At 44.9% G+C, this 17971-nt stretch overlaps 1 protein-coding gene across 1 annotated transcript in view; it reads left to right on the top strand.

Moving 5' to 3' along the window:
* The window catches only part of COBL (cordon-bleu WH2 repeat protein), a 277317-nt gene that overhangs the window by 137754 nt on the left and 121592 nt on the right, over window positions 1-17971 (top strand). The window contains 1 exon segment of the mRNA XM_070472080.1: window positions 7934-8116. Within this exon segment, the coding sequence (XP_070328181.1) occupies window positions 7934-8116 (183 nt within the window).

Genomic DNA, 17971 nt, shown 5'->3' with positions numbered 1-17971 from the left:
TGATAGGAGTGTTAGAAATCATCTGGTTGCTTACAGGGGGAGTCTTTCTCATTGTATTGAACAGTTTTGTTTCTATATGGGGAAGAGGCGTCTTTTTCCGTCAACCCTGAGACCCAGCCAATACCAACCAGCTGCCAGATCCTCACGTCCTCTCCTCATCCAACCTGCGGGATTCAAGAAACACACATGAGCCACTTGACATGCGAGGGTTGATGTCCTTTGGAGAAATCCATTCATCTCAATACCTTTATTCATTTATCTCTACTGTGACCATGTAGGAAATCTTACTTCTGGTGAGTTTTAGCAAACAGAACTCACAGGTCAGCATTCAAAGTCTGCTCCCTTGTAAATTGTAGGAAACTTCACACATTTGAAAGGGAAACCTTTATCATTAAGGTTCTATTGTTCATATGAATTAGAATCATCACTCCCACCTGCCAAAATTGTGCTTGAGTTTGCATCCATCGAAATCTCACATGGAACCACAGCAAGCCATCACACACACACACACACACACACACACACACACACACACCCTGTGTGGGTCTGGGTGTTTCCCTCAGGTCTCTGCCTGCCTCGTCCCCATGAGCCTAGCATCGTGTTATGCTCACCTCTCTCCACTCACCATCACACCTCCTCACCCAGTGTTCATGCTCCCCTCCCCTCCTCCACTCCTGCTGTGGAGCCTCCACACTGACCTGGGGTCCCAGCGCGCCCACCACCTTCCCGCGGCCAGGCTCCTCTGACTTATAGGGAGGCTGGTTTGCTGTCCATTCACAAGCTTTTCACAACTTTCTGGCTCTCTAAAATGGTCTTGGTGAAAGTGGTCAATTATGAGTAGTCAGCATATTCCAAGCAACCCCTGTGTTTGCTCACAAGTTTTCCGGAGGTCCTGAAAGCAGCAGAAGGCTCAGAGTATTCCAGAGTATTCAGCATCTTCCCAGAGTTTTGCTGGAAGGCAGGATTTTTTGGTATGTTGTAAGGAAAAATCCGACCAACAGAGGAAAGATCTCTGAAATTGTTCTGAAGCTTGAAACTGTCAGAGAACTTTCATGACAGAGTATTTTGTTGGCCAAATAGCTCCTACAACTTATCTTCTAAAGCAGTACCATTCTTCAGGCATTCCCAGGAGGAACATGGCCCTAGAGAATGGCTGTTTCCCACTCACATCACATGGTAGAAACTAGAATCCTCAGTTCTGTGTTTCTGCCCATCACAAGGATTCAGTCTCACATAGCTGATGGGTTCCAGCCTCTTTGCCCTTTGCTCTGGACTGATGCCAGATTTCCAGGGCACAGGAAGACAGGGTACCCCCTGGCTGAGGGATCAGCCAAGGGTGTGCCCTTCAGGAAGGCTGTGCTCTGAGGATAAGGAAACGCAAGCCGAGCATCCAGGGCAGTGCTGGCAGCTGTGGATGGGGAGCAGTGCTCTCTGCTTTCACATCAGGGAGCTCTGACAGACCTGGGCTGTGCTGTGAGTGGGCAGGAGAGCGAGGTCCGTCACCCATCAGGCTCTGTCATGTGGCCCGGCCTCATATCCCTGCCAAAACCTGTATCCGAAGAAAAGATGATGTGGTAACAGGTCTAACTTCTCTCCCACTGAATTTTTTGACAAAGAGAGAACGAAACAAGGAAGGAAGGAGGGAAGGAAGAGGGAAGGAAAACGAGAGAAAAGCGAAGCTGTTGAAATCCTTTCAAAAGGGGGCAGCATGGTGAAAGGAGAGGAGGGATGCAGGATGCTCGGAACTGACCAGTTGAATCCCATTCCCCAGGACCTCAGGCATCCTGAGGAGTTCAATTCATTTCCTTGGGCCTCAGCTTTTCTCCCCATTAAAACTCTAAAACCATGCCATTCTAAGAATATCTGGTCTAATTTAGAAGCATGTGATGCTGATAAGATTGTCGATGACTTTCAGATTGTACTTACTATAACCAAAATATTTTCCTCAATATTTAGGCCAAAACCTCTATCTGAATTCCTCACCGGCCATGTCAAAAGGTCTACTTTATCATGTACTTGATTCTCACAAGCTAGTCTTTTTTTTTGCCAGAATGAACAGTTTTGAGAAATGGGAACAAATAGCTCTTCATCCTTACTTCTTTATGAAACAATTTTTTTTAAGTTTTTATTGAATTTGTGGCACTATTGCTTCTGTTTTATGTTTTGATTTTTTGGGCTGCAAGGCATGTGAAATCTAAGCTCCCCAGCCAGGGATCGAACCCACACCCTCAGAATTGGAACATGAAGTCTTCACTGGACCACCAGGGAAATCCCTGAAACAATTTAGACAGAAATGTTTCAAGTAGAGCATTGCCCGTTTTGTCCCAGAAGCATATTCTAGTCAGAGTTCACGGCTCCCTTCCTGTTTCTGGGGACAGATGCCCCTCTTCAGCTGTGACATGGATGTAGTAAAGCTGCCTGAGGCAGGTGATGTCAGCAGCTCCAGCAGAGATACAGTGGGCCCCACACAGACAGGGTGATGCTCACCTTGGGCACACGCAGGGTCCTGCCCAGTGCTGATCTCTAATGGATTATGAGTAAATGAGTAAAGGAAAGAACCTGCTCTTTGCAGTTCCTGTGAACCCAAGAATCATTCTAGGGAGACCCAGCACTCCCAGAGCCTTCCCCAGGGTTATAGGGAGCCGTCACAGCAGTGCTGGCCCCGTGGAGACCACTGTGCCTGCAGTGATGGTCCCAGTAGGTTAGGAGCAGAGCTAATTCTTAAGGCCAAACCTACAGTCACCCACCCACCCCTGGGAACTCACGGCTTCTCAGGATGGCTCCTGGGAGAGCCCCCAGGGTTTGTGCATCTCCCCAGAGAGAAGCCAAGGGAGTTTGTTTCAAAGAAACAAATGTCGCTGGTGTGTCAGTAAAACAGAAGGTGTTGCAATCATCAAGTCGTCACATTACAGCCACCCAGAGGTGTGGGAACTCGGAATGGAAACAGGATCCCCACCATTAAACCAACAGACACTGGAGCCACCCCGAAGGTGAACGCTGAGAAGACTCAGGATGAGAAAACTCCACAGGAAGCTGGCTCCAGGCAGCTGAGCTAGATCTCGAAGGAATGATTGCTGAGGGGTGAGCCAGACTCTTGCATCTTCCGATACATAGAAAAGCGTGATGTCTGGTTTTCCTTAATTAACAGCAATCTTTTGATGTTCCGAGTTGCAAAAATCCCTATATATTCTGGCTCCTCCCACCTTAGCTCTTCTGAACAGTCCCTCAGAGCTCTCAGAAGGGCTGTGTCCTAGGCTTAAGTCCTCAGTTTTGTCCGCTGAATAAAACATAAATCTGAACTTTTCGGCTATGCATTATTTTTCAGTCAACATTTGAAACGAGTGCAGAATGTCGTTCTGGCTGCATTGACAAACAGAAGGAGATCAGGATTCACCAGAATACGGAGTACATTTCAAACAAAAACAAATACATGTATTTAATTCAAAATTAGATATCTATGACAAAATCAACAGATCCCAAAGATGTTTCCCAATCCTCCCCATCCAGCTGTGTGTGTGAGATGGGGTCAAATTATCATCTTAATTTTTTTTAGTATTTATTTATGTATTTGGCTCCGCCGGGTCTTAGTTGAGGCACGTGGGATCTTTGATCTTCGGTGAAGGCACATGGGATCTTCAGTTGTGGCTTGTGTAATTTTAGTTGTGGCATGCAGACTCTTAGTTTCAGCATGCAGGATCTAGTTCCCTGACTAAGGCCCCCAGAACTGGAAGCTTGGAATCTGAGCCACTAGACCACCAGTGAAGTCCCATCTTATCATTTTATCCTGAAGGTAATAAATTCATAGGCTGTCAGTGGTGGTGTGAATTCATGGCATTAGTACTGTTTCCCATCTGATTAGCCCTACACCCCGCAGTCTGAGGTCCCACGAGCTCTGGGTCCTAAAGGTTGGTGTAAGGCAAATGCAGAGAAAAAGAGAGCGAGCCAGACATTCATTAGAGGGGAATTTATTAGAGGGAAACGAGAGGGTGACTGGCCCTTAAGGAGAGCCACGTCCTCCCTTTCTGACAGGGTCTTTCTTATACCCCGCCAATGAAAACTTCTCTGAAGGGACGGTCAAGTTTTAGCCTACAGTTGAGTCCTGTGGTCACGGAGCCGGAGGTCTGGACCTCCTGGTGGAGCTTGTAGCTGGTGGTCTCGTGGCTTTGAGAAGGTAGGCGCCAGTGAGGAAACAGAATGTCATTTGGGCAATTCAGTCCATCTTAAGGATCACTGATTTTATTCTCTGTTTGCAAGGTCAACATAATGAGCCATCTTAACAATGAGACCCCTTGTGGGCCCTGTCAGTGGGTTTGCTTTATTCCTGTTTTCATTATCCATTGCTCTTTCTTAATGGTTTATTGGGCTTCCATCACGGGAGAAAAAATCTAAGAAAATCTGATGTGACTATGAAAGCCAGAACCTGTGAATTTTTCTGTCAACCTTTGTAGGAAGGTATGACTCATTCCCCACCTAGAAAAGGATTTGATTTTTTTTTTTAATGCTTTTGAACAGTTTGGACAAGAGCAGGAAATGAGATCCCTCCTGCAGGCAAGCTGTGGTCTGTTTCCCATGAAACCTGGCCACTGTGCAGCAGGAGAAAACCCCACACTGGAATAGGAGAGTGTGGACTAGGCTGTCTAGACCCCAGCCTACATGGACCACAGCGTGGTTTAGCATTTTATTTTACACTGATATGAATCAGCCTCTTAAACGGCATTCATACTTAAAAAACAATGTCTCTATCCAAATTATTCTGTGGACTTTTTTTCTTTATTGTGTGCGCAATTTCCAGGAGTGGGGAAAGAAGGAAATGAGTTAGACCACAAATATCCTCTGGGCAGCCAAGATGTTTTGGCTGCCCCTCGATTGAACATTGAGAAGCATTATTGTGCTTCAGTGTTGAGAGGGGTTGGTGGTCTGAGAACTGGGGTACACTGACATTGGGGGTGTGAAAGGTGGGGGTGGGTTAGGGAGAGAGGCGTGTGGCTCTACAGAGCAGACTTGGCTAAAAACCTGTTATGTCAGAATTCAGTTCTGTTCCAGAGACGCAGATACTGTGAAGCCCATCAATAACAGGTGTCAGGATTGGAGAAAGCCAGGATAGGTGGCCCTGGGCTCCAACTTTCTGCTGTCAAGACCATCTCTCCGTGGCCCTGATGAGATCATTCTTACCAAAAAATACTTACCAAAGGAGAGGGAAACCACATATGTGAGACAGATCTGATGTGACAGAAACACGCTGGGTGCTGACAGCAACTTTGAAGTAAGTGGAAGGTCCCTCATTTTACAGGTGGAGCCGTTCCTGCCTGTGTGTGCAGGGTGGGCACTGAGTCAGCCCCCCCCCCTTCAGGAAAGAGTTGACAGACTCAGAAGTCCCAGTGCTCGAAGGCAGCAGCATTATAGAGGAAGGGCCTGAAATAGATATAAACTAGATGCGCTGTGAAGTGCTTTTAACAGTGTCTGCACAGAGCTGGGAACATACTCGGGGCGCTGAAGGGACCGAAGTGAGTTCAAAGAGATCCTGAGGCTTCTGCCAGGCAGGTGTCGTTGTGGGGAGGACTGAGGCAAGAAGGACTGGGAGTTCCCAGCTTAGACAGGGAAGAGGGGAGAAAAGCAATTAGGGTCAGGGATGCGAGCCACCCTGCCACAACGTCCATGTTCAAGGGATGCCAGTGGGTCTGGGCACGCTCCAGAGAGGCAGGTAGAGTTCTCTGCTGTGCTTCACAGGCCTGAACAAACCTCCGCAGCGTGAGTCTGTATCCCTCGAATGGGGTGGGGGCATGCGAGCGGGCCAGTCCTTCAGTGTAATGCATGCCCAGCTCCAGACTTGGGTCAGCCTAGTCCGTGCTCTGGCTTGCTTCATTTACCACCCACACCCGGCATTGTTGAGTGCACTTAAGTTCTTTTGTCTTTTTCTATGTTCACAGTTGCAATGGAGGTATGTGTAAGGTAGATGGAAGTATTTAAGAGTTCATTTTGCATTGGCTTACTTGCTTAGTAGGAGATTTCCCCAGTGGCTCAGTGGTGGGGAATCTGCTTGCAATGCGGAAGATGTGGGTTCAATCCCTGGGTCAGGAAGATCCCCTGGAGAAGGAAATGGCAACCCACTCCAGTATTCTTGCCTGGGAAATCCCATGGAGGAACCTGGAGGACTGCAGTCCATGGGGTCACTAAAAAGTTGGACATGACTTAGTGACCGCTTAGTATACATCTGATGTCTGCAGAACTGGAGGACTGGGAGAAACTCCCACCATTTTTCTTTACGTTTTTCTCTGGGAGCCTGGGTTTAGTTTTCTGGGTGTAAGGCTCTTTCCTGTGGGTCCCTGACCTGCTATGGGGACTCTGCTTTTGATGAGCAGTGCATTTGATAGCGTCTCACAAGAAAGCATGAATAAGCATAAGAAGCAGGGATTCAGTTTTCCTTTGATGTTAATACTGAAGTACAAGAAAATCTGAGTCTCAAAAATCTCAGGAAACTGAATAATGGTGTAATTGGCAGAACAGAATAGGCTGAGGGCAGGTCATACAGGGCTGCTATTGAAAGTGGTGAGTTTTCTTTCTATATTTATTTCAAATGTGGTGAGCTGATGGCTCACCCACAAGTTCCTTATGTGAAGTGTAAAGGCAGATTTGCCTACCCACTGATTCCTACCTGTGTGGACTCAAGGTCACACAGGGTAACTGGGCCCTTGGAGCTGCTGGGAGCCTGGGACTCGGCTATAAGTGTGAATAGGGAATGATTGCTGTCCTCATGGGGCTCACACAGTAACGGGGGAGAAAAAAACCTGTACAAATGCATAATAACTATAATAGCACATACTGGATGCTCACTTTGTGCTGTGAACTCTCTAAGCCTCTTGCACCTATTGTAACCCATTTAGTTCTCACCATTTCTCTGGGATGTAGGTACTATTGTTGACCTCAGTTTTGCAGGAGATAAACTGAGGCAGAGAGAAGTTAAGAAACCTCTCCAAGGCCACAGCTTATCAGTGGCAAAGTCACGAGTCCAGGCAGTGTGTCCCACCATCTGTGGACTGACCACTCCACTGCGTTGGCCCTCAGTGTGGACCACGTGGAGTGGAGATGCTGGTTCTGGGGAGGGCCAGGGCAGGACAGAGGGCGTAGCAGAGTAAGGGATGGGTATCCATTTCAGTTTTAATTTGGAATTAGACTGCTAGTTATCTAAATGCTCTTCCCCGCACTAACACTTGCATTATTCCCCTAAATAGAACCTAGGAGGCAAAACTGAAAATAATGCATATATATGCCTTTAGTCTGCCCCCTGGATGTAGACGTTGCTCCTTGGGAGCAATTAACTAGGCTGTTAGGTCGAATTTGTATTCAGTTCATTAGGGATATGTCATGAAGTACTGCATTTGATGGTCACATGAAATATCCATGGCAGCCTATTTACACTACCTTGTCAACTATTTGAAACTTCTCAGTTAGGAGAAACCTAAGCCCCTTCCAGGCAATGGGTGAAATGCTCCAGATGCAAAGATGCGCTGCTTCTACCCATTGATCTGTTCCTTCCCCCTTTTCAGCATCTAAGTACTCAGCCTGATGACAGGTCACAAATTTAAGGAGGCAAATTCATCACTGTAGGTGGGTCAAGAATTTTCCATGATTCTAGCTGGTAAGAATTCCTCGTACAGGTTTAAACAGTCTTGCTGCAGTCTTGCTGTTTCCTTCATGATTAGCAAAATAAACCTCATACCAGGAACCTGTCCTGTAATGGGGTCTGTGGTCATTTTCCCGGGACAGTGAAAATAGAAGGGTTTTGCTCTCGTGATTCAAACATTGTTTGTCTGTGAAAACGATGATGGAGAAGCTCTGGTGGGTGTTGGGTGCTCAGTTCTCATCTCTGAACATTTGTGCACTGAGAAGCATCTTGGAGTAATGCAGGTTTTATGTTTGTCTCTTCCTCCAATAGGGCTGCTTGACGACCCCGAACTCCCCGTGTGTGAATCCACGTTCTGTTATCCTGGGTCCATCCCTCTCTCTTGGCAACATCTCAGGGGTGTCAGTCAAGTCGGACCTGAAAAAGCGCCGGGCACCCCCTCCTCCAACCCTGCCCCGCACAGGGCCACCCGTGCAAGACAAGACATCAGAAAAGGTAGGGACAGGGCATCGCATGGACCAGCTAAATGAACCTGTCGATTCTCTGGAAGGTCCCTGTGTGCACTGTCATCCTTCAAGCTTGTGGCATTAGCAACAAGATGGCTCAGGGTGAAAATGTAAGCTTTATTTAGAAGTCTAGGTGAGATGCTACACTGCTTCAATTAGGGAAGATAAGAAACTATTTTTGTACCTTCAGTTCTTAAAGGCTTAGACTTGTTGATTAACATTTATCATTAGCTTTGAAATTTAGAACATGATTGCTTAATGAGAAAATTGCAAGCACTGTAAGAAATCTGAAGTGTGTTTAGGATAGGGATGACACATAATATTAATGTAATATAGGTGCCCAAATAATCTACATTCACAGCAAAGCTGAGAAGGTATTTGCATTAGAAGTTGGTTTCTACATGACATAATACCTATTTAGGGAGGCCTTGTATCTGTGGAGCCTTCGGAGCAGAGTGTCCTTGCACCTGACTATCCCGTGGTGACTGGCATAGCCTGCATCCTTGTAGCTGGCATCTCCTTCTGGGCTTCTTCCTTCATCTGCCTGATGATGTGCCTTGAAACACTATTTGAAATATCAGACCCTCCCTTTCCAGGGGCCAGGACATTATTTGACAGGTTTCCTGGCTTAAAGTGTGACATGGAATAAGATTGTTTGGATGGGGTTTGGGAAGAGTGACATCCTGCTGTGGTCAGGATGGTCAGCGTGCTCTGGGCTCTTCCAGAAGCTGAGCTCCCCTGGGCAACTGCAGGCCTGCTCCACACAGACTCTGAGATACAGGCTGATTGACAGTGTAAAGAGAAGCGTGAGTGATTCCTCAATTGAGCTGAGATGGTTCCCGGCTTCGTCCCATGAATGGGGACATTTACATGGAGCCCCTTTAAGCCCAGCTCTCCTCTAGCAGGAGCTGACTCTCTTCACGCTTTCCACCTGCTCTGTGGTGTCACTTGGCTGACCCATGCCTGTTTATATGGTCCATGGCATCACACCCTGCTCGTCTTGAGGTCCAGGCTCTTTTGGGCTTATTCATAAACTGACTTTACTTACAATGAATTAGAAACCAGGTCTGTACCTTCCAGAGGGAAAGCTTGACCCCTGTATCATGTTAGCAGTCATGTAAGTGGCTCTGTGGCAGTGTCTTGACTTTTCACTTCCTTTCCTTCCTGGCCGGTTATCTGTCTGTCTGTGTATCAGTCTGTCTGCTCATCAGTTACCTCTCTCAGTCCCTCCAGGGGTGTTCTTTATCCCTGATCTCAGAGAGGCCCCTGCCCATCTACTGGCTTTTCCACTCACAGCCCTTGAAATTTGTCTGAAAAGCCTATAACGCAGTGCATTTTAGATGAAGTATTTTGATTTGTGATCAAAATGGGATCCACTGGAGGAGGGAATGCAAACCATCCCAGTGTATTTGCTGTGAGAACTTCATGAGTTGTATAAAAGGCCCAAAAGATGAGTCCCCCAGGTGTCCAGTATGCTACTGGGGAAGATTGCAGGAGAATTACCAATAGCCCCAGAATGAATGAAGCCCCAGAATGAATGGCTGGGCCAAAGCAGATACTGTGCTCAGTTATGGATGTGTCTGGTGATGAAAGTAAAATCTGATGCTGCAACGAACAGTATTGCCTAGGAACCTGGAATGTTAGGTCCATGAATTAAGGAATATTGGATGTGGTCAAGCAGCAGATAGTAAGAATAAGCATCGACATCCTAGGCATCTGAACTAAAATGAATGGGAATGGGCAAATTTAATTCAGTTGACCATTTTATCTACTATTGTGGGCAAGAATCCCATAGCAGAAATAGAGTAGCCCTTATAATCAGCAAGAGAGTCTGAAATACAGTACTTGGGTGCAACTTCAAAAATGCCAGAATGATCTTGGTTCGTTTCCAAGGCAAGCCATTCACCATCACAGTAATCCAAGTCTATGCCCCTTGGATGGTGGAGAAGCTGAAGTTTATCAGCTCTATGAAGACCTAGAAGACCTCCTAGAACTAACACCCAGAACAGATGTTCTATTCATCATCAGAGATTGGAATCCAAAAGGAGTCAAGATATACCTGGAGTAACAGGCAAGTTTGGCCTTGGAGAACAAAATGAAGCAGGGCAAAGGTTAACTGAATTCTGCCAAGAGAATGCACTAGTCATAGCAAATACCCTTTTTCAACAACACAGAGACAACTTTACACATGGACATTACCACATGGTCAATACCAAAATCAAATTGATTATATTCTTTGTACCTGAAGATGGAAAAGCTGTATCCAGTCAGCCTAAACAAGACCTGGAGCTGACTGTGGCACAGATCATCAGTTTCACATAGCAAAATTCAGGCTTAAACTAGAGAAAACTGGGAAAAACAAGAAGCCAGCCAGGTGTGACTTAAATCCCATGTGAATTCTCAGTAGAGGTAATAAATACATTCAAGGGACTAGATCTAGTTAACAGTGTGCCTAAAGGACTATGGACAAAGGTCTGTAATATTGTACAGAAGGTGGCGAACAAAACCATCCCAAAGAAAAAGAAACACAAGAGTCAAAGTGGTTATCTGAGGAGGCTTTACAAATAGCAGAAGAACAAAGAGAAGTGAAAAGCAAGGGAGAGACGGAGTATATCCAGTTAAACGCAGAGTTACAAAAATAGCTAGAAGAGACAAGAAGGCCTTCTTCAGTGGGCAATGCTTAATAATAGAGGAAAACAGCAAAGGGGAAAGACTAGGGATCTCTTCAGGAAAATTGGAAACATCATGGAAGCATTCTGCCCAAAGATGGGCACAATAAAGGATAAAAATGGTAGAGACCTAGTAGATGCTGAAGAGATCAAGAAGAGATGGAAAGAATACATGGAAGAACTGTATAAAAAAAAATCTTAATGAACTGGATTACTATGATAGTATAGTTAGTCCCGCAGAGCCAGATATTCTGGAGTGCTAAGTGGGCCTTAAGAAGCACTGTTGTTAATAAATCTAGTGGATGTGATGAAATTCCAGTAGAACTACTCAGATTCCTAAAGGATGATGCCATCAAGGTTTTGCATTCGTTATGTGAGTGAATCTGGAACACCTGGCAGTAGCCACAGGACTAGATAAGGTCAATCCTCATTCCAGTACCCAAGAAGGGTAGTACCAAAGAATGGGCTCACCATCAGACCATTGCACTCATCGCCCATCCTAGTAAGATCATGCTTAAAATCTCACATGCTAGGCTTCAGCATTATGTGAACCAGGAATTTCCAGGTGTCCAAGCTGGGTTTAGAAAAGGAAGAAGAGCTAGAGATCAAATTGAAAACATCTGCTGGATTATAGAGAAAGCAATACCAGATAAAAAAACAGCAATGCCAACAAAGGTCTGCCTAGTCAAGGCTATGGTTTTTCCAGTATTCTTGTATGGGTGTGAGAGTTGGGCTATAAAAAAAGCTGAGCACCGAAGAATTGATGCTTTTGAACTGTGGTGTTGGAGAAGACTCTTGAGAGTCCCTTGGGCTGCTGGGAGATCAAACCGGTCCATCCTAAAGGAAATCAATCCTGAATATTCATTGGAAGGACTGTTGCTGAAGCTGAAACTTCAATACTTTGGCCACCTAATGCGAAGAGCTGACTCATCTGAAAAGACCCTGATGCTGGGAAAGATTGAGAGCAGAAGGAAAAGAGGGTGTTAGAGGATGAGATGGCTGGATGGCATCACCGATGCAATGAACTTGGGCAAACCGGGACGTAGTAAGGGACAGGGAAGCCTGGTGTGCTGCAGTCCATGGGATGGCAAAGAGTCGGACACGACTGGGCAACTGAACAACAAAAACAACAGTTTTGATCTGTGTATTTCTTTAACATTTTCTACTATTTATTTTGTGTTACCCATCATACTTTAACTGTCTTTTGATAAAATAAACATAGGCATAAACCAAACAGGACATTCTTTTTTTGTACACGTGCCCAGTTAAACACTGCAGACTCATGAATGCAGAGCTGTTTCCCATGGGCTCTGCTGTGTGTTTCACCCCTTATTTTGTGGGGAGTTAGATCCTGAACTTTTTCATAACACACAGAGTGTTCTTAAAGCATTTAGCACTTTTCAAACACCTACCTCTGGGGGTGTCTTATTGCTTTTGATTGGGAGGGGTATTTCTTAGTGGTGAAACCAGTGTGAGTTCTAGTATCAGAATAATATGGCCTCTTTTCAATAAGAATTGTATTTGCTCAATGTCACTGATTAGATGCTACACTGCATCAGTGTTTTTTAGTTTCATTGAGCTATAGTTGATTTACAGCTTATTTAGTTTCTGCTGTGTAGCAGTGACTCAGTTATACATATATAATTTTTCATATTATTTCCCATTATGGTTTAATAACAGGTTTTTAATACCTAACAAATCTCTACTAAGACTACCGTAGACTTTTTACTTCTTATGTTATGTTGGAGTACAGTTGGTTAACAGTGTTGCATTAGGTGCAGGCATACAGAGTGACTCAGTTATACATACACATGTATCTTTTGCTTTTCAAATTCTCTTTGCAATTAGGTTGTTATAGGATATTGAGCAGAGTTCCTTGTGTTATACCATCGATCCTTATTGGGTATCCATTTTAAATATAGCAATGTGTACATGTCAATCCCAAACTCCCTAACTATCCCTCCCCTGACTCTTCCCCGCGGCCCCCCCCCCCCCCCGGTAACCATAAGTTCATTTTCTATATTGGATGTAGTTTCTTGTGCTATACAGTGGGACATTATTGTCTATCTGTCCTATGTATACTAGCTTGTATTTGCTAATCCCAACTCCCAGTCCTTCCCTTCCCCAACCCGTCCGCCTGGGGAACCACACATCTGTGCTCTACGTCTGTGAATCCGGTTCTGCTTTGTAGCTGTGTTCATTTGTGCTGTATTTTAGATTCTTCATAAAAGTGATATCCTATGGTCTGTCTTTCTCTCTCTGACTGACTTCACTTGGTATGACCGTCTCCAGGCCCATCCATGTTGCTGCAAATGGCATTATTTCATTCTTCGTATGGCTTAGTAGTCTTCCACGGTGTGTGTGCGCCACATCACCTTTATCCATCCGTCTGCTATGGACATGCAGGCTGTTTCCGTGCCTTGGCTATTGTACACAGTGCTCCAGTGAACTTTGGGTGCATGTATTTTTTAGTATAGTTTTCTCTGGATCTGCACCCCAGATGGGGATTGCTAGATAATATGGAAACTCTATTTTTAGTTTCTTAAGGGACCTCCATGCCATTCTCTGTAGTGTCTGCACCAACTTACATTCCTGCCAACAGTGTAAGAGGCCTCCCTTTTCTCCACACCTTGTCCAGTATTTATTATTTGTAGACTTCTTAATGGTGGCTTTTCTGACTGGTGTGAGGTGATACCTCATTGTAGTTTGGATTTGTATTTCTCTACTAATTAGCGATGTTGAGCATCTTTCCATGTGCATCTCATCTTTGGAGAGATGTCTATTTAGGTCTTCTGCCCACTTTTCAATTGGGTTATTTGTCTTTTTGTTACTGAATCATAGGAGCTGTTTGTATATTTTGGAAATTAACCCCTTGTCAGTTGCATCATTTGCAAATATTTTTTCCCAGTCCATAGGTTGTCTTTTCATTTTGTTTATGGTTTCCTTAGCTATGCGGCCTCAACATTTTAAAAATGTGTTCCATCCAGAGAAGGTGTTATGTTTTTCAGATTTTAATGTACTTATACAGAGAGGATAAAGTCGACCTGAGTGGGAAAATGTGTATGAAGTAGAGAATCGGGAATTCTGAATGAAAAATAAATAGTACTGTATACCCTGCAGGATGAATAGAGCTGCCTCTGAGGCAATAAAAGCTTTTTTAACTGAAATCTGTTTTATTTGGCCTAGAATGAGTGGAGAAATTGGCTCACAGCAGCCGTCTCCTTTTTTAAGCTTGTGAGTGGCATATGGATTTGATTTAAGCATTTGCTATGAACACGCTTTTTTTTTTCTTTTTAAATGAAAGGTATTTTGTTATTTACTAATTTCTGGGAAAGGAACCCAAAACTGTATTGTCATCTTTGGGGAAGAACGTCAATTCCTTCTTCCTGAACTTCCTTCCATATAAAGATAAGATGTTTATTTGGAAAGCCTTATTTATGTACAACTGCTACTAACATGAATATCCTGAATCAGGAGGAAAGGATTATTTTCAAGGACATGACTAGTTTATAGGAAAATGGGAATCCTTAGGTTTTCATAGCTTTAAACACTTTTTTCTTATCAAGTACTATTAAAAATTCAGTACAGTCACCCCTTCCTATCTGTGGGTTCCCCATCCTCAGATTCAACCAATCATGGATCAAAAATAGAAAAAAAAATCCAGAAACTTTCACAAAGCAGCGTTGCTGTTTGCTGGCAACTGTTTGCATAGCATTTACATTGTATTATTATGTCATCTAAAGATCCCCTGAAGAAGGGCATGACAACCCACTGGTGTTCTTGCCTGGGAAATCCCATGGATAGTGAAGCCTGGTGGGCTACAGTCCATGGTTTGCAAAGAGTCAGGCATAAGTGAGTGACTAAGTTGTATGCAAATACTTCAGATTTCAGGCCCTGAGTGTTTCGGTGTCTGAGGGGGTCCTGGAGTCCATCCTCCATGGAAACTGGGGGGCCACTGTATTTACTTATTTGGATCTTAAAGACAAAGTACTTTTAGCCATCTTCCAGGTCATCTGAAACTTTAAAAAATGTAATCTTTGTCATAGAATTTGTTATCCCATTATACATTCATGATTTGAGTCTTTGTTATTTCTGAAAGTACTTTTCAAGAATGTTTTCCCAGAGGTGTCTGAGCCACTGAGAGAAATGCATGGCGTCCTTGTCCAAGCCAGTCAGCAGAAAGATCAGGGAGACGGGTGAAGCGTGCGTCATTTGTAGAAGGAAGTGGAACTGCTCACTGCCTCAGCCCTTCACCTCTCACCTCAGTGCCTTGAGTGAAGTTTTAGTTATGCGGGATGTTCAGACAGGAATGATGCATGCATTAGGGCACCCCATGCCAAGTCAGTATTTTTCAAGTTTGACTGAGCCTCAGAATCACCCCAAAAGGGCTTGTGAAAACATGTTTACCTTGGCTCCACCTTGAGGGTTTCTGATTCAGTAGTTCTGGGGTGGGGCCTGAGAATTCAAGGTTCATCAAGTTCCCAGGTGAACCCCACTTTGAGAACCAACACCCCATAGACCTCTATCTTCCCCATCTGTGTGCCCAGAATTTGGACTAATCAGATGTAAGAGTAGTGTTTCTACTCAATATTAAGTATTTTTAACAGATCTGGAGAGAGTCTTCCATTGAAAAATTACTATCATCCTGCACCATTAGCTGAGGCCTAAAGTTATTTATTGAAATGGGCAAAAAGTTTGTTCAGGTTTTTCCATAACATCTTGCAGGAAAGTCTGAATGAACTTTTTTGGCCAAGCCAGTGTGAAGAGAAATGAGTAGGTCCCACTTCTCACTGGGATCCGGGAAAGCTCAAGCGAAACAACAAAAGAACAACTTGTTCCGGATCTTTCTGCCTCTTTCATCTTTGAGGGTCTAAACTGTCCTCCCCGCACCTGGATGCAGGCTGGTGTGGCCTCTTGCCCTGTCCTCAGCCCTCTTCCAGGGGCTGGCATTCCTGCCTGCTAGTCTGTGTTTGAGATAGAGCAAGTGTTAGAGGCTGACCAAGGAGATTTGCCTTCCTGTTGTTTGCAGACGTTTCTACCCTGAGGCTGCTCTGGGATCAGCAGGGGTTCAGATCGTGGGTGGGCGCTGTGGACACAGGTGCCTGGGTGGATATCCTTCTGCTCACTCGCTGGTCCTCGGTTTCTCTGCAAAATGGGAATGATCCAAACAGCCGCCCCAGGCACGCAGAGTAGATGTCAGAGCAAGGACCCTGGAACTGCTTCCTGGATTCAGATCCCAGCAGCTCTGTCATTGCCAGGAACATAACCTTGGCAGGTTACTCCACTTCTGAGCCTCGTTTCTTTAGGTGTGCAGACTGCTCTGCAGAATGGAGGTGAGAGCTGGCCCCAGTACTCTGGGGAGTGGAGGAGCCGGATGGGCTGGACACTGCCCCCCCACCCCAAAGTCTTGCATTAACCAAGTGCAGATTGTATTTAAAATTCAAACTTTATTGCTAAAGACATCAATTGAGAAAAGGGATGCCTCCTTGTCTTGGTGGCATTTTCCTCTTTGGGCACAAACCCGAAATACCCCATTTATTAGTTCACACCCTCGGGGGTTGTGGAGGGAACACTTGTCATCCCTTGGGAGCCACTGCTTGAGAAGGAGAGACTAGAACAGAGTTGTGGTCCTTACTCAGGTGAAACAACCCCATGAACCACAGTGGTCCACATCTCATTTGTGTGACCTCTGGCAGTTTAATGAGAGCTTTATTTCACTTTTTAACCTCTGTCCATTGATTAAAAGTAGGAACTTGTTGAAGTGTGCTAAACAGCGCTGTGTCTAATTTTAGCTGTCATCATCTACAAACGTGGAATAAACAGCTAGCCATTAATTTATGCAGTCAATATCCAGTTATTATACACCTGCTTTTATGATAATTACAACTGTGAATCTTTTTTTATAAGTGGAAGTAATTCAAAAAATATTTGGGTTATTCAAGCTTTCTTGCTTCCTATATTATTTGAATTATGGCATTCATTACGCTCAGCTCCATATAATTCCAACATGACAGTGCATTTGTACATTATCTCCAGTTTATTGCCTTGAGATGAAAATAACTTGTGTTGTTAACTATTAAGCTGAGAGATGAGGGAGACTTGTGTTATGATTGGTTATTAGTATAATCCAAGATGGAACTTTCTATGAAATGTATGCCTGTGTATTCAATAAATATTTTTGAATAGCTGCCTTGTGCAGGGTGCTACACTTGGAAACATGAATTGATATTCATTACTGTAATATCTCAGTCTAATGTACACTGAAGAACACAGTAGTTTCTGTAAAAAAAAAAAAAAATAGGATATTTGCAAATGTTGGGAATTTAATGGAAATAGCTACATTTTCTGGATCATCATGAGAGTTAGGTAATTAGAATGTTATAGGAAATCATAAAATTCTGCTGCCTAGACTCCCAAAGACACATTTCATCAGGAACTGGGGAATCTGCCTGACTGCAGTCGAGGTGTACTTCCACGGCAGTGGCTCTGCTCCGGCGGGCGTGGTCCTGACTCGCTCTATTTCCCAGGCCAGAGCAGAAGGAAGGCTGTGCGGCAGCCCTAGAGGCCCTGGTTCCAGGGAATCTACGGGGAGCAGGGCATGGTCCTGGGGGGTCAGGCCACACAGCCAGCGGTCCCAGGTCCCCTCTCCTTTCCTGTTGGGACTGATGGTTTTTGTCTACTGGAATGAGCATCCAGAAGATGCTGAGGCCCAAGTGATGCTTACCTTGAAGTCATTGCTTGTCACCCTTCAGGCCTCCTCCTGTGAGGTCCCCTCCGTTTCCTATCACACAGCTCATGGCAGTGGTTCATTTGTTTCTGGAAAAGTCGATGATGTTTGGTGACATTTTAGAAGTTATTTTTCCTAATAATTAAAGACCTTTGACTATAGCTGGCATGTCAGCAGTACCTCACACGTGCAGGGCTTGGCGGATGAGCTTCCTGCAGTGCTGGGCTGGAAAGGAGGAGCCGAGGTGAATGGGGAGGGACTCAGCAGAGAGGAGTGGTCCCTCAATTTGCCTTGTGCATGAGGCGAGGCAGGATGAAGGGGACAAGGGCTCAGATCCGCACGGCCCTCTCCCACGGACACTTTGCACCCCACTTGTCTGTGAGTCCTGATCCAAATGCAGCCCTGCCCCTTCCCCCCCAGTGCTCTGGTCCAGGCTCTCCTGAGTCCC

This window comes from Odocoileus virginianus, chromosome 1, assembly GCF_023699985.2.
Source record: "Odocoileus virginianus isolate 20LAN1187 ecotype Illinois chromosome 1, Ovbor_1.2, whole genome shotgun sequence".
Taxonomy (NCBI): domain Eukaryota; kingdom Metazoa; phylum Chordata; class Mammalia; order Artiodactyla; family Cervidae; genus Odocoileus; species Odocoileus virginianus.
Note: the sequence above shows the minus strand (reverse complement) of the source record. Positions and strands in the feature narration are given on the sequence as shown.